Source organism: Labeo rohita, chromosome 18 (assembly GCF_022985175.1).
Source record: "Labeo rohita strain BAU-BD-2019 chromosome 18, IGBB_LRoh.1.0, whole genome shotgun sequence".
NCBI classification, from domain to species: Eukaryota; Metazoa; Chordata; class Actinopteri; order Cypriniformes; family Cyprinidae; genus Labeo; species Labeo rohita.
In genome coordinates this window covers 18,813,847-18,826,368 of record NC_066886.1, presented here as the reverse complement: position 1 = coordinate 18,826,368, position 12,522 = coordinate 18,813,847, and the positions used below count along the sequence as shown (strand labels likewise).

At 37.3% G+C, this 12,522-nt stretch overlaps 1 protein-coding gene across 3 annotated transcripts in view; it reads left to right on the top strand.

Annotated features, from left to right (window-relative positions):
• ppp1r13l (protein phosphatase 1, regulatory subunit 13 like) overlaps positions 1 to 11,102 on the top strand; it is a 28,127-nt gene extending 17,025 nt beyond the window's left edge. For 2 of the 3 annotated variants that reach the window (XM_051135768.1, XM_051135769.1), the window contains 8 exons: positions 98 to 177; positions 1,852 to 2,218; positions 4,236 to 4,705; positions 4,802 to 4,939; positions 6,429 to 6,562; positions 6,640 to 6,806; positions 7,160 to 7,353; positions 10,185 to 11,102. In XM_051135768.1, coding sequence (XP_050991725.1) covers positions 98 to 177; positions 1,852 to 2,218; positions 4,236 to 4,705; positions 4,802 to 4,939; positions 6,429 to 6,562; positions 6,640 to 6,806; positions 7,160 to 7,353; positions 10,185 to 10,220 — 1,586 coding nt within the window. In that variant the 3' untranslated portion in view covers positions 10,221 to 11,102. The remainder of the gene's footprint in view (positions 1 to 97; positions 178 to 1,851; positions 2,219 to 4,235; positions 4,706 to 4,801; positions 4,940 to 6,428; positions 6,563 to 6,639; positions 6,807 to 7,159; positions 7,354 to 10,184) is intronic. The other variant, XM_051135770.1, reaches the window with a different exon arrangement.
• The last annotated feature ends 1,420 nt before the right edge of the window (positions 11,103 to 12,522 follow it).

Below are 12,522 nucleotides of genomic sequence, written 5' to 3'. Positions count from 1 at the left end.
AAAAAGGATTGACTGTAAGCACAAACCATCATCTATAGTCTAGTCACTCTCTCAGTGTTAATTATTTCCTAATTATATGACATCCTCTTTGTTGTAGAGAATGAATGGATCAGACCATCTGTACCTAGCAGCAACTGGAAAGAATCAAACCTGGACGCATCTCCTTCAGCTAAGAAGGTATGCAAATTTTGTGTTGTGCGTGAACGTGTTTGTGGGTGTGCATACCTTAATGTGTCTTCATTTTGCTTAGGGCACTATTAGAATAAAATGTCATTGTTGAATTAACTGAACAAATTAAATCAATGCTTAGAGCCAAAGATGCTGACAAGGACAAACCTGTTGACTTTGTTTTTCTTTCTCTCCCACGTCTCTCCATTAGCCTTTTTTCTCTTTAACTTCTTTATAATTGTTTGTTGCCAGCTGGTTAACCACTCTGACTTGTTGAACCAATTGAGGATCATGTTTATATGCAATTATGTTTTAGCACTTTTCAGGTAATAAAAACAAGTGTAGACAGTTCCCACTTGAAACAGGTAACAGCGGACATACACTTTTAGAACAAAGATTTACAGATAATGTACTCAGCCCCTTGTCATCCAAGATGTTCATGTCTTTCTTTCTTCAGTCGTAAAGAAGTTATGATTTTTGAGGAAAACATTTCAGCATTTTTCTCCATATAGTGGACTTCTATGGTGCCCCGAGTTTGAACTTCCAAAATGCAGTTTAAATACGACTTCAAGCGATCCCAAATACGGTTGTAAACAATCCCAGCCGAGGAAGAAAGGTCTTATCTAGTGAAACGATCGGTTATTTTCATAAAAATAATACAATTTATATACTTTTTAACCTCAGACACTCGTCTTGTCTTGCTCTCCCTGAACTCAGTTTTTTTCCGGTTCATGACAGTTAGGGTATATCCAAAAACTTCCATCTAATGTTTTCCCTCAACTTCAAAATCGCCCTATATCGCTGTTTTACCTTTTTTGTTAAGGTTGTTTGATCTTCTTTGCATGTTCACTTTGCAAAGACTGGGTCGGTACTTCTGCAGCAATGTAGGATGATTTTGAAATCAGGCAGAGCAAGACAGGACAAGCATTTGACATTAAAAAGTATTTAAATTGTATTATTTTTACGAAAATAAATGATTATTTCGCTAGATAAGACCCTTCTTCCTCAGTTGGGATCGTTTACAACCACATTTGGGATCGTACAAGTTGCATTTAAACAGCATTTTAGAAGTACAAACTTGGGGCACCAAATTGGTCCATTATATGGAGAAAAATCCTGAAAAGTTTTCCTCAAAAAATATAATTTCTTTACGACTGAAGAAAGAAAGGCATGAACATGGATGACAAGGGGGTAAGTATATTATCTGTATCATGTTGTTGTTATGGAAGTGGACTTCTCTTTTAAAAATTCTGTCATTAATTACTCACCCTCATGTCGTTCCAAATCCGTAAGATCTTTGTTTAACACAAATAATGACTTTATTCAACAATTTCTTCTATTTCGTGTCAGTCTTTAATTCGTATTCACATTTGGTTTTCTTTGCGCACAAAAATGATTATCGTAGCTTCATAAAATTAAGGTTGAACCACTGATGGACTATTTTATCGATGATCTTACTACCTTTCTGGGCCTTGAACGTGGAAGAAAGCTCTTGAATGTCATCAAAAATATCTTAATTTGTGTTGTCTTACGGGTTTGTAACGACATCAGGGTGAGTAATTACTAACAGAATTTTCATTTTGGGTGAACTTTCCCTTTAAATGACAGAAATTAAGTTGAAGTTGAGGTAAAATGTATGCATCATGCATCATTCTCATAGCTTCTTTCTGTTTCTTTCATCAGGATGCTGTGGTCCGTTCGCTCCCATCATCTCACAGCTCGCTCCCGAGGAACACTCGCATATCAGTGCCCCCTGAACTTTCCTCAAGCACCAGCTCATCTTACAGCCCTCAGCCAATCCTTTCCCGTATCTCCATTCCACCTGCAAGCTCTGGAGCCCGTCGGCACAGGCCTATCCCGCTTTCCGTCATCATGAGGCTCCAGAACCCCTATTATGCTGTGGCTGCCAGCAGATACGGCCCTGGCCCAATAGGAGAGCCCCTGCAAGGGACCTTCCACCAAAATCCTCCCCTGCCCCGAGAGTACCTGCGGCAAAATCAGACACCTCAACCTCAGCAACCTCAAAGACAACCTCCCTACTATAGAGAAGGTACCTTCAAGCAGAAGCCATGAGTGGGGCATGAGTTAATGGCTTGACACATTTTTTGGGCTGCATCTATTAATGTATTTGAAAATACATTAAAAATGCAGTTCATACATACAGTGACTTGAAAAAACCTGTCATGAGGATGTTTTTAATTTCTTAAATTCATTTTGATTTTTTTGAGGGGATATAAAATAAATTTAAAACTTACTAAAGGAATCTTCAAATTATTTATTTCAATAAAAGATCATTATGCAGTTTGGCATAGTCTTGTATTATTATTTATATTATTATTATTTCTTGATATTTACTTAATATTCATGAAATACATATTTTATATATACTTAATGTTGTATATTTTTTATATTTGAACTATCTGCTAAATCAAAATCATGTGGTTCAACCAACATGCAGAAAGAATAAAAATTAAACAGGAAATTATATCATAGAGTGGATGCCTGCAGACCCTCATGACTGTGTCAAGGTCAGTAAGTCTATTATAGTATCAGATAATTTGACTATTATATGATGGAGGCAAGTTTAGTTTTAAAATGTCATGTTGTGCAACTCCTCATAATATTTGTAAATTAAATCCACAGCGTTAAACTACTTGGCACAAGCTGATTGGTTCATGTTGCATACAGAACCAATGAGCTTGCTGCTTTGCATTTAAATGGCTCCTTTTCATTCACTACAGCTGAGGTCGGCAAGTAAGTTATTTTTCGCCTCTAGATGACAGGTCAGAACATAGTCAAAGGATAATTTAAGAAATTAATTGATGAAAAATGCAATTGCCTGTGACAGACTGTTACAGTGTCTTTTGTAACTGGTAGTGAGCTGTTACTCCAGTGTATATACATGAATCATGGAGTTAAATTTAATAAGACTCTTTCCATACATTTTAAAACCTCATCGCCACTACACAGGCAACACTTTAACTTAGATTTACTATATATTGATTGTAAGATAGCACAACTGAACAGTCTTAGTTTGCAAAAGCAATTTAGCTGTCCACACTAGACGTGAGTCACGTGACGCCACAGCCATTCACAAGCACAGAATTGCACTGCACTCTCAATGAAATGGAGTTTATAATCTAATTCATAAATATTAAACCTTTTTAACATTGTTAAAACTAAATAATGAATGACTGATACCGTCTTTGTCATGAAAAACACTTGTTGGTTCATAGTTTTAACATGTTTGATTAAATTTATTTTCAAGATTTGAGGTAAACTATCTGTTGTTGCTTTTAGTATGGCTATAAACATCACGTGGAATGATATTCAAACTCACATCAGACTCTTTTAACATTGAATAAGGCACATAATCACTACCTGAGATTGTAACTGTCAGAGTTTGTGTTGTTGTTCGAACCGTGACATCGCAGAAATAGAAACCATTTCTAAAATAGAAATTTTGTGTCGCTCTCGCAGCTAGCTTGAACAGAAATTCCTTTCAGCGCGTGTCCTGGCATCGCGTAATAAGACACAGTGTTAGGTCGTAAAACGTGTTCCTTTTACACAAAGTGCGTGTGATCGCAAAATCGAAAGTGAAAGTGAACAGCAAGCGCTTATTCAAAGGCGATTTAAATCAATTGTGAGTAACTGTTGCTGTCATGACAGATCTATTTCAAAACCAGCCGCTATCAAAATGATCTGGCTGCGGGCCAAAACTGGCCCGCCAGCAATAATATTTGGCCCGTGGGCCGCCTGATGCCGACCACTGTTACAGGTTTTCACAGTTCCTCTGAAACCCTCCACCGCCCCAGCTCCACCTGTTTAGATCTGCTACAGGTTATTATATATGCTACTTGTGCAGCAACAGTATATCTTAAATACTCACAGCATCATATCCATGTATGTATTGGCAGTAGCAAGTTTCTACAACAGCAGCAATCACCAACAGCAGCAGATCTGTTTCGCCAAGACCAAATACATTAACATTGTCATATCCATTACCATGCTAAAACCTTTCAGTTTGCAATTTAAAATGATATATTTTTTGGTTTGTTTCGTCTAAGCAGTTCTCCACCCTGGAGATGTTGACGCTGAGCTTGAGAGATTGGACAAAATAGAAGGCCCTGTGTACATGACTGACCAAGGCATGAAAGTAGAAGAGGAGGGTAAAGTGGAGGATACAGAGATGCCCCCTCGCCCTCTCAGCCCCACGCGTCTCCAGCCCGTGGTGGCCCCACAGGCAGAGTTGGACACTGACATGGACGAATTGATGCGTATCCGAGCCGAGTTCCCCAGAGCCCTGAAGAAACGTGGCTCAGTCGAAGTTCCTCAGACCCTGCACAACCTGCCCATTTCCCAGGCCAACCATTACAAGCAAATGATCAATAAACTGTTTCGAAGGAAGACCATCCGTATCAAGGAAGAACCAACTGCTGAAAGTGGCAGCTCTTCAGATGGGGAAGAGGGCTCTAAATATCCTGTTGCTATAGATCCAGTACCAATCACAGAGATACAAGTCTCTTCTGAACAGAAGGTGAGGGGCAGGTTACATTTTGATACAGTAGATAGCAATGACAGTTAAGAGGAGATTTGATTTTAATCTGCTTTTCAATCTTTTCTTCCCTTTCAGGGTGTTCACTCTATCTTACGGAAAAACAAAAAAGCCAATAAATCCTCCAGCCGTAGGGCTCACTTGAGCCCACTGGTCCTGATGTTGGATGGGTCCTTAGTAGGAGAGTTAGAAACTGTACAGAGGGCTGCGCAGGAGGTATGTCCCACTGCTTTGGTACCTAGAAGTGGCAACAACTTACATCAGCACTGTATAGAGTTACTTTCAGTCTGGGACAAAAGCACACAACAGTATCCATTAAAAAAAATAGACACCACACAACTGAAAAGGGCGGATCACAGGGTAGGGGTGTGTCAGTATATACCATTATTGATAATAATGGTGTCAAAATCAGCGTGTTGACACAACTGATATTATGACAGACCTAGTCTTAATGTATTTTGCTTTAACATTTGAATGTAAATATTTTAAGAATAATTTACATAAATGACACAAACTAGCAAAAAAAGAATAAAAAATATAGATAAATGTTTTAATCATTTTTAATTAATTTTTAAATAAATATATATAATAATTTATATTATTATATGTGTGCACTAAAATAGCAAAACTAGCAGTGAAAAAATATTAAAAAATATAAACTTTTCTTTAACTAAAAATAATTCTAAAATTAAATTTTAAATACATTTATACAAAATACACAAAATATTAAATACATAATACACACACACACACATTTGAGGTTGCAAAGGAATTACTGTATGTGTGCACTAAAAAAACAAATAAATAACTGACTTTTTGATGTTTATTTTGAGGCCTTTCTTTAGAAAACTATAAACTAAAAAAACGTAATAATACAAATATCCACAAATATCACAGTTTCTTCATATATAAAACATGGCCAGCAGGTATTTGCATTAAAAAATAGCAATTAATGCTGTTTATACGTAGTGCAAATAGCATTACATTCTAATTACAATTACAAGGGAAAATAGCAGCTTTTTTTTAGCGATATGCTATTTACGCTAAGTACAAATAGCGATAGATTCTACTTAAACTATGTAAAAATAGCAGTATTTTGTGTGTAAATAGGCTAGTAGTTAGATACTGTTTATACTTATTGGCAGATATTTGCACCTCAGTATTGTAGTACAGTATAAAAACAATATACAGTAATACCGTAAATGAGTGTAAATGACAATTTTTATTACAATTATTAAATGCATTCCACTTTATTGGGACAATAAAGCCCTCCCTACACATACCCCTAACCCTACCCAGTAAAGACTTTATTATGAAATACCCTTTATATCCACTTTTCAAATATTTCCTTCATTTTTATTGAAAATAAAGGTGGATTCAAACTCAAAAGTTACAACCACATGCTTTACTTCTTGCTCCACTGCTGCCCTTGTCTGATAGACATCTTGTGTAATAATGGCTAGCCCAACCACACAGTGGTGGGCGGAGTTAGTGTAACTAGCCTCTGCCAGCTTAGTGTAAATAGACACTGATAAAAATACTTAAAAAATACATACAAATTTATATTGAAAACCAAAATACAAAATAAAACAAAAAAGAGAACATTTTCAAAACTTAAATAAGACTTCCCTACTTGTAAATGATTCATAGTTACGTTATTGTTCTGTTCGTCTTTTTAAAAGTGCACTTGTGTGTCCCTGTGTAGGTGACTGATCCAAGCCAGTCTAATGATGAAGGTATCACAGCCCTTCACAATGCCATATGTGGTGGACACTTCCCAGTGGTGGAGTTCCTTGTGCGGATAGGTGCTAATGTTAGCGCTCCAGACAGCCACGGCTGGTAAGATGCTCAATTTAACAAGCATTCTTATATATTTTTGTGTGTATAGCACATATTCACTTTATTCTCACTATTAGGACACCCTTGCACTGTGCTGCGTCCTGTAATGACCGGAAAATGTGTGAGTTTCTGGTGCGGAACGGAGCAGCGGTGATGGCCGTAACAGACAGCGATGGGGCCACAGCGGCGCAGAAGTGTGACCCCTACGCCCCTGGTTTTGAGGAGTGTGAGAGCTTCCTGAGAGGTGAGGGTGATGTCATGAAAAGAAAACGAGAATAGACATTGCTTGTGTACATATGTAAACCGCATGGCGCAACACGTTTTTACAGGCGAACACCTACATGTGCGTTAACTCCCAGTGTTATATTTAGCAAGTCACAATGAGCACTACATTCCCAAGTTAATAGTATCATCCTCTCATATGGGTTGGAAACAGCCGTCAAGGCTAGTCAGCTAATTCAGAAACTATTGGGTGGAGGTGTCATAAAATACACCCTTATTAATTCACAAACAATGAGTAATCTGAGCACAGTGGTGTATGTAATAGTTGAACTTCCTTTAGCCACCATTAAGTTTCATGTGTGCGTTTTTGTGTAGGTGTGGAGGAAGCAATGGGTGTAGAGAACAGTGGGGTGGTGTATGCTCTATGGGGATATCCTGCCCAGGCTCCAGACGAACTGGGCTTCAAAGAAGGAGACATGGTGACCATCCTGCAAAAGCCTGAAGGGGTGGACTGGTGGTGGGCTTCACTGTGTGGCAGAGAGGGCTTCGTACCAAACAACTACTTTGGGGTAAGAAGAGCTTATTTACAAGAAAAATAATGGTCAGCTAGAGGTCAAAAGGTCAACATTCCAAGCAAAATGTCAAAAGGGGGCACAGGATGACATAAAATGATTAAATTAATTATTAAATATATCTGTCAATGGGATAACTCTGTCATTAATTACTCACCCTCATTTTGTTCCAAACTTGTAAGACCTTCGTTCATCTTCGGAACACAAGATATTTTTGATGAAATCTGAGAGCTTTTTGACCCTGCATAAACACAACTAATACATTAAAGGCCCAGAAAAGTATTAAGGCCATCGTTAAAATTGTCCATGTGACATCAGTGGTTCAACCAGAATTTTATGAAGCTACGAGAATACTTTTTGTGACTAGTTTGTTTAATTTTTTCCGTTATCCATGACGAGTTCCGTCACATCTGTGACACTGACCAATAGGGGCACAGAAGCACCTTCGTACATGCATTCAAACAAGCCGAAATGAAAGAAGGACAATGGTATCAATGCTGCTAGGTGGAATTTTATTATAGAGGAAATGTTTGTGGCACTATGGCAATAAGACTCCTGCATTTATTACGTTTTCTTTGATTAGGCTACTGCGACAGTGAAAACAGGTAAAATAAAAAAACTATTTTACCTCAGTTCTCTTAGACAGTTCATACTTTCCTCTTCACGCAATCTAGATTTGTGTCCACTAATCACTAAGACCGTGATGGTAATACAGTACATCGGGCAGAACATCAAACGTCATCTACGTCAAATATGGCTTCACATCTGAAATTTGTAAGTAGTAGCAACTTTACATGGCTGCTCAATCCAATGGTAATCTAGAAAAACGTGCGCTTTTGAAGTGTCTGTGCAGAGTGTGGAAGCTGAATAGTAGCGTGCTCCCTACATGACAGATGGAGGTGCCGGTGCGGTCGCGTGCTCTTAAAACACTCCGTCATTTTTGGTCATACAGATAATACTTCTTTCAAATCTGTAAAGACTCTATGTTTATATGTGTGCACTCACAATAACAACATAACGTTGCGCTTTTGTAAAATAATGAAAGCTTTTTGCGCTTTCTGCATCTCAGGGTGCTTTCACACCTGTAGATCGATTGCTTTGTTTCTAAACAGGGATTAAAATTTTTACAATGTTACTTTTTATTCTTGGTGTAGTTCACTTTCACTCAGCAAAGTTTCTAAACGGACCAAATGTGTTAATACAAGTCACGCGCGAGTAAACTGTCCTCTCATTGCTCAAAGTTCCACTGTTTATTTTCTGGATTCCGCTTAGCTGTCATCCGTCAGGATGGCACAACAACAGCTTTGCGGGTTTATCGTTGCGTTTTTGTAGCTGTCGTTATATTAATTTAGAATTTTGAGCAGGAGTCCAGGATTCGTCAGGAAAACATTGTTAAAATACACCTACTACAAAGAGAGCAATAAGACGGTATTATAAAGTGAAAATGCGTGCTTTGATTTTGAATGGCGAAGACGTGCTCACACGCAGACATTCACAGGCTCATTTTAAGTGGTATTAGCAAAACAACAAAGCCACTGCTGTTCACAGAACTGTAATTACCCATTACACAATGTGATATAACCTGATTCGTTGGTCTGTTGGATCGAATAGCTTTCTCACTACAAATGAACCGTTCCAGAGTTAGTTTTTTTAATCGAGCCGAGACCACCTCGTTCAGGCGATCTCGGACCGATTGTTTTGGCGTGGATCCGAGCGCGATTGCCATGTTCACATATGACCAAACGAACTGAGCTAAGGGGGGAAACGCGCCAGGTTCCAAAACAAAGTGCCAGGTGTGAAAGCACCCTCAGTCTTAGTGAACTTGAGCGCAAAATTCGAAACTCCATGTATACTTGCCTTACAGACATGAAAAATATATCTATAAATATATCTATAGAGAGCGAAATGTATACTTTTAAATGAACCAATTCAAATAGAAAACATATATTCTCAGGATTATGTAATCCATATGAAACACGCATACAGGCGCATCACTACTGTGGAAATGACGAGTCATTGTCGCTGACTTCATCACTTAAGCCGAAAACAAAGAAAACACTACTTTTAAATTATTAAAACGTTAATGCAGCCTCCTTACTGTTTTTCGCTTATTAGGCTATGTAGGCAATAAAAAGTTCATTATTATGATATATATGGTTTATTAATAAACATGCGACTAATAGTCGACTAATTCTTAAATTGAACGACTACTAGTTGACCAGAAAAATCTTTAGTCGAGGGCAGCCCTGTAAAACATACTGCTTGCTAGCCAAAATAAAATAAATCGTTTAATAAAGACGTTTTTGTTTTCTTCACGCATGAAAAGTGTTTTCGTAGCTTCATAAAATTAAGGTTGAACCACTGATGTCACACAGACTATTTAATGATGTCCTTACTACCTTTCTGGACCTTGAACGTGGTAGCTGCTGTCTATGCAGGGTCAGAAAACTCTCAGGTTTATCAGAAATATCCTAATTTTTGTTCCGAAGATGAACGAAGGTCTTAAGTGTTTGGAACGACATGAGGGTGAGAAGTTAATAACAGCATTTTCATTTTTGGGTAAACTATTCCTTTAACTGGCAACATTTTCTATGCAGATTTCACTCTGTTTTGTGACCTAAATACTTTGCATTGAATTCAAAATACAAAATGTGCTTGCGTCTTCTACTGCAATGTTTAAAATGCTGTTCATCTGGTCAAGTGTTGCAACCCTTTGTCTTTCATACACTCCCTTAATTTTTACTAAGTTATTATTATTAGTATGTAGTGGACAATTAGGTTTGGCAGGTCTTCAATCAACCTTATTCTTCTTGTTCTCTCTCATGCAGCTCTTCCCAAAAGCGCGGCCTAAGTCGCTCTGCTGAACAACGGATCTACGAACAATAGCGATCAATTCGTATGAATCATGCCGGCCAAGTCTAAACGCTGGTTTCACATGTGTGTTTAAATATGTGAGCTTTGGATGGGATTTTAAACATGGTGGGATTTTAAACATGCACACTGTACAGCTTTTCTCTATAGACGACCATGACAAAGTCACTTCACTGGGAATAGTGGATATGTATGTTTATATAGACTTTACCAATAGACAAACTGTCATTAAAACAGTTTTAGCTTGTAGAGCTGAGCATTCTACCTATTTTGTTTGAGAACAGGGGTTCAGTTTCAACTGGATTTGATACATAAAGTCTCATAATTTGTTCGGAAAGGTTCATTCTGTCTTGACTAATGTTTTTTCGCACTGAGCAGGAAGGAAAGGAATTCACACGTCTGTCAGTATTGCTTTTGTTTATACATACTTTGCATGTTAGTGTATCAGCAAAGTTTCATAGATACAAAAATGTTTTTTAGAGATGTAACTGAATAACTGGTGTCATAACTCATAGCTTTGGATTATTACAGTATTCCACACAAAAACATTAGCCTTTTTTATGTAACTTTTAAACAGTGATTTTCATGTAGTGAAATTTTTCTTCTCAGAACAATGTACTCTCCATGTGGGCTGTGTGTTAAATATTTGCTTTGATGTGAGGGAAGTTTGTTTTAGAGGTGTGCGTGTACAAGTGTTTTATTTGCCTTGTTGAATCCACTGACTGTGACTGTTAAGAAGACAATGACAAATTGTTAATCTCCGTAATACTCTTGCACAAAAGGAACATAAATAAAAACTAATTGTAGATTTGTGGTTTGTTTGATTGTTCACAGGACATGCTTTTATAATTATTAATAAAACTTTTTAAACAGGATTATGGGATTAATTTTTTGTGTGTGCAATGATGTGCATCCAAGCCACCAGTAGAGAGCAAAGCAAATATATTTTTGACCTCTAGAGGTCACTCTAGCAGCATTTGTATATCATTCAGTAGGACTGCAAATGATCTATGAGCTTAATTTTCTTCACCGTCTAGGTCAGGTATAAATCCATTATTATGTTTTCTATATTTTGATTAATGAGTTTTAAACATTCTATAGAGACGGGGAATATATGATGTATGATTCAAAGCATATTTGATTAATCAATTATCTAGTTTACTTTAGTTTAATTAAGGCAACAAGCTAGTAATTAATCTTGTTAATTAAGTTCCAAAGGATTCTTTTGATCAGCCTGCTATCAGATGGGCTCTTTCATTCCACCACACTCACAAAGATGTATGCTAACATTAATTTCATATACTCGTATGCAAATATAATTCTGGGCACAGCCTTAACATAATTAAAGCCACCACCTACACTGGAAGAGCTGGAGCGCCAAACAAAGCTTTTCATTTTCTGTTAGCTTGTAATATCTTTATGCTTCTGGTAAGATTACATAAGCCTCGAGGGGTTTTATTCTCCTGAATACAGTGTTCGTGGACTAAGTAAACATCACTGTGCACTATTATAGTCACAGCTGGGTACTTGTGATGGAAGCGAAACTACCTGTACTTTTATAACAAAGGCAGATGTCCTCAGCGCAAAGGTGAAATAACCACTATTGCTACTGTTATTGAGTGTAATAAGTATAAATTGTTATCATTTAAAGAATTGTATACTAAATGTTCATGTTCATGTCTTTCTTTCTTCAGCCGTAAAGAAATTGTTTTTTTTTTTTTTGAGGAAAACACTTAAGGATTTTTCTCTGTATAATGGGCTTCTATGGTGCCCCGATTTTGAACTTCCAAAATGCAGTTTAAATGCGGCTACAAATAATCCCAGATGCGGTTGTAAACGATTCCCAACCGAGGAAGAAGTGTCTTATCTAGCGAAACGATTGTTTTTTTTCATAAACAAAATACAATTTAAATACTTTTTATTCTCAAACGCATGTCTTGCCTTGCTCTCCTTGAACTCTGTGTTCGTATTTTGTCCCTCAACTTAAAAAATCATTTCAAAATCATCTTACATCACTGCAGAAGTACAAAGAAGAAGATCGCAGAGAGTGCAAAGAAGATCAAACACCCTTAACAAAAAAGGTAAAACAGCGATATAGGACGATTTTGAAGTTGAGGGAGAACATGAGATGGGAGTTTTTCGACATACCCTAACTGTCACGAACCGAAACAAAAACAGTTTAGGCAGAGTGAGACAAGACGAGTGTTTGACATTAAAAAGTATAGAAATTGTATTATTTTTATGAAAATAACCAATCGTTACGCTAGGTAAGACCCTTCTTTCTCGGCTGGGATC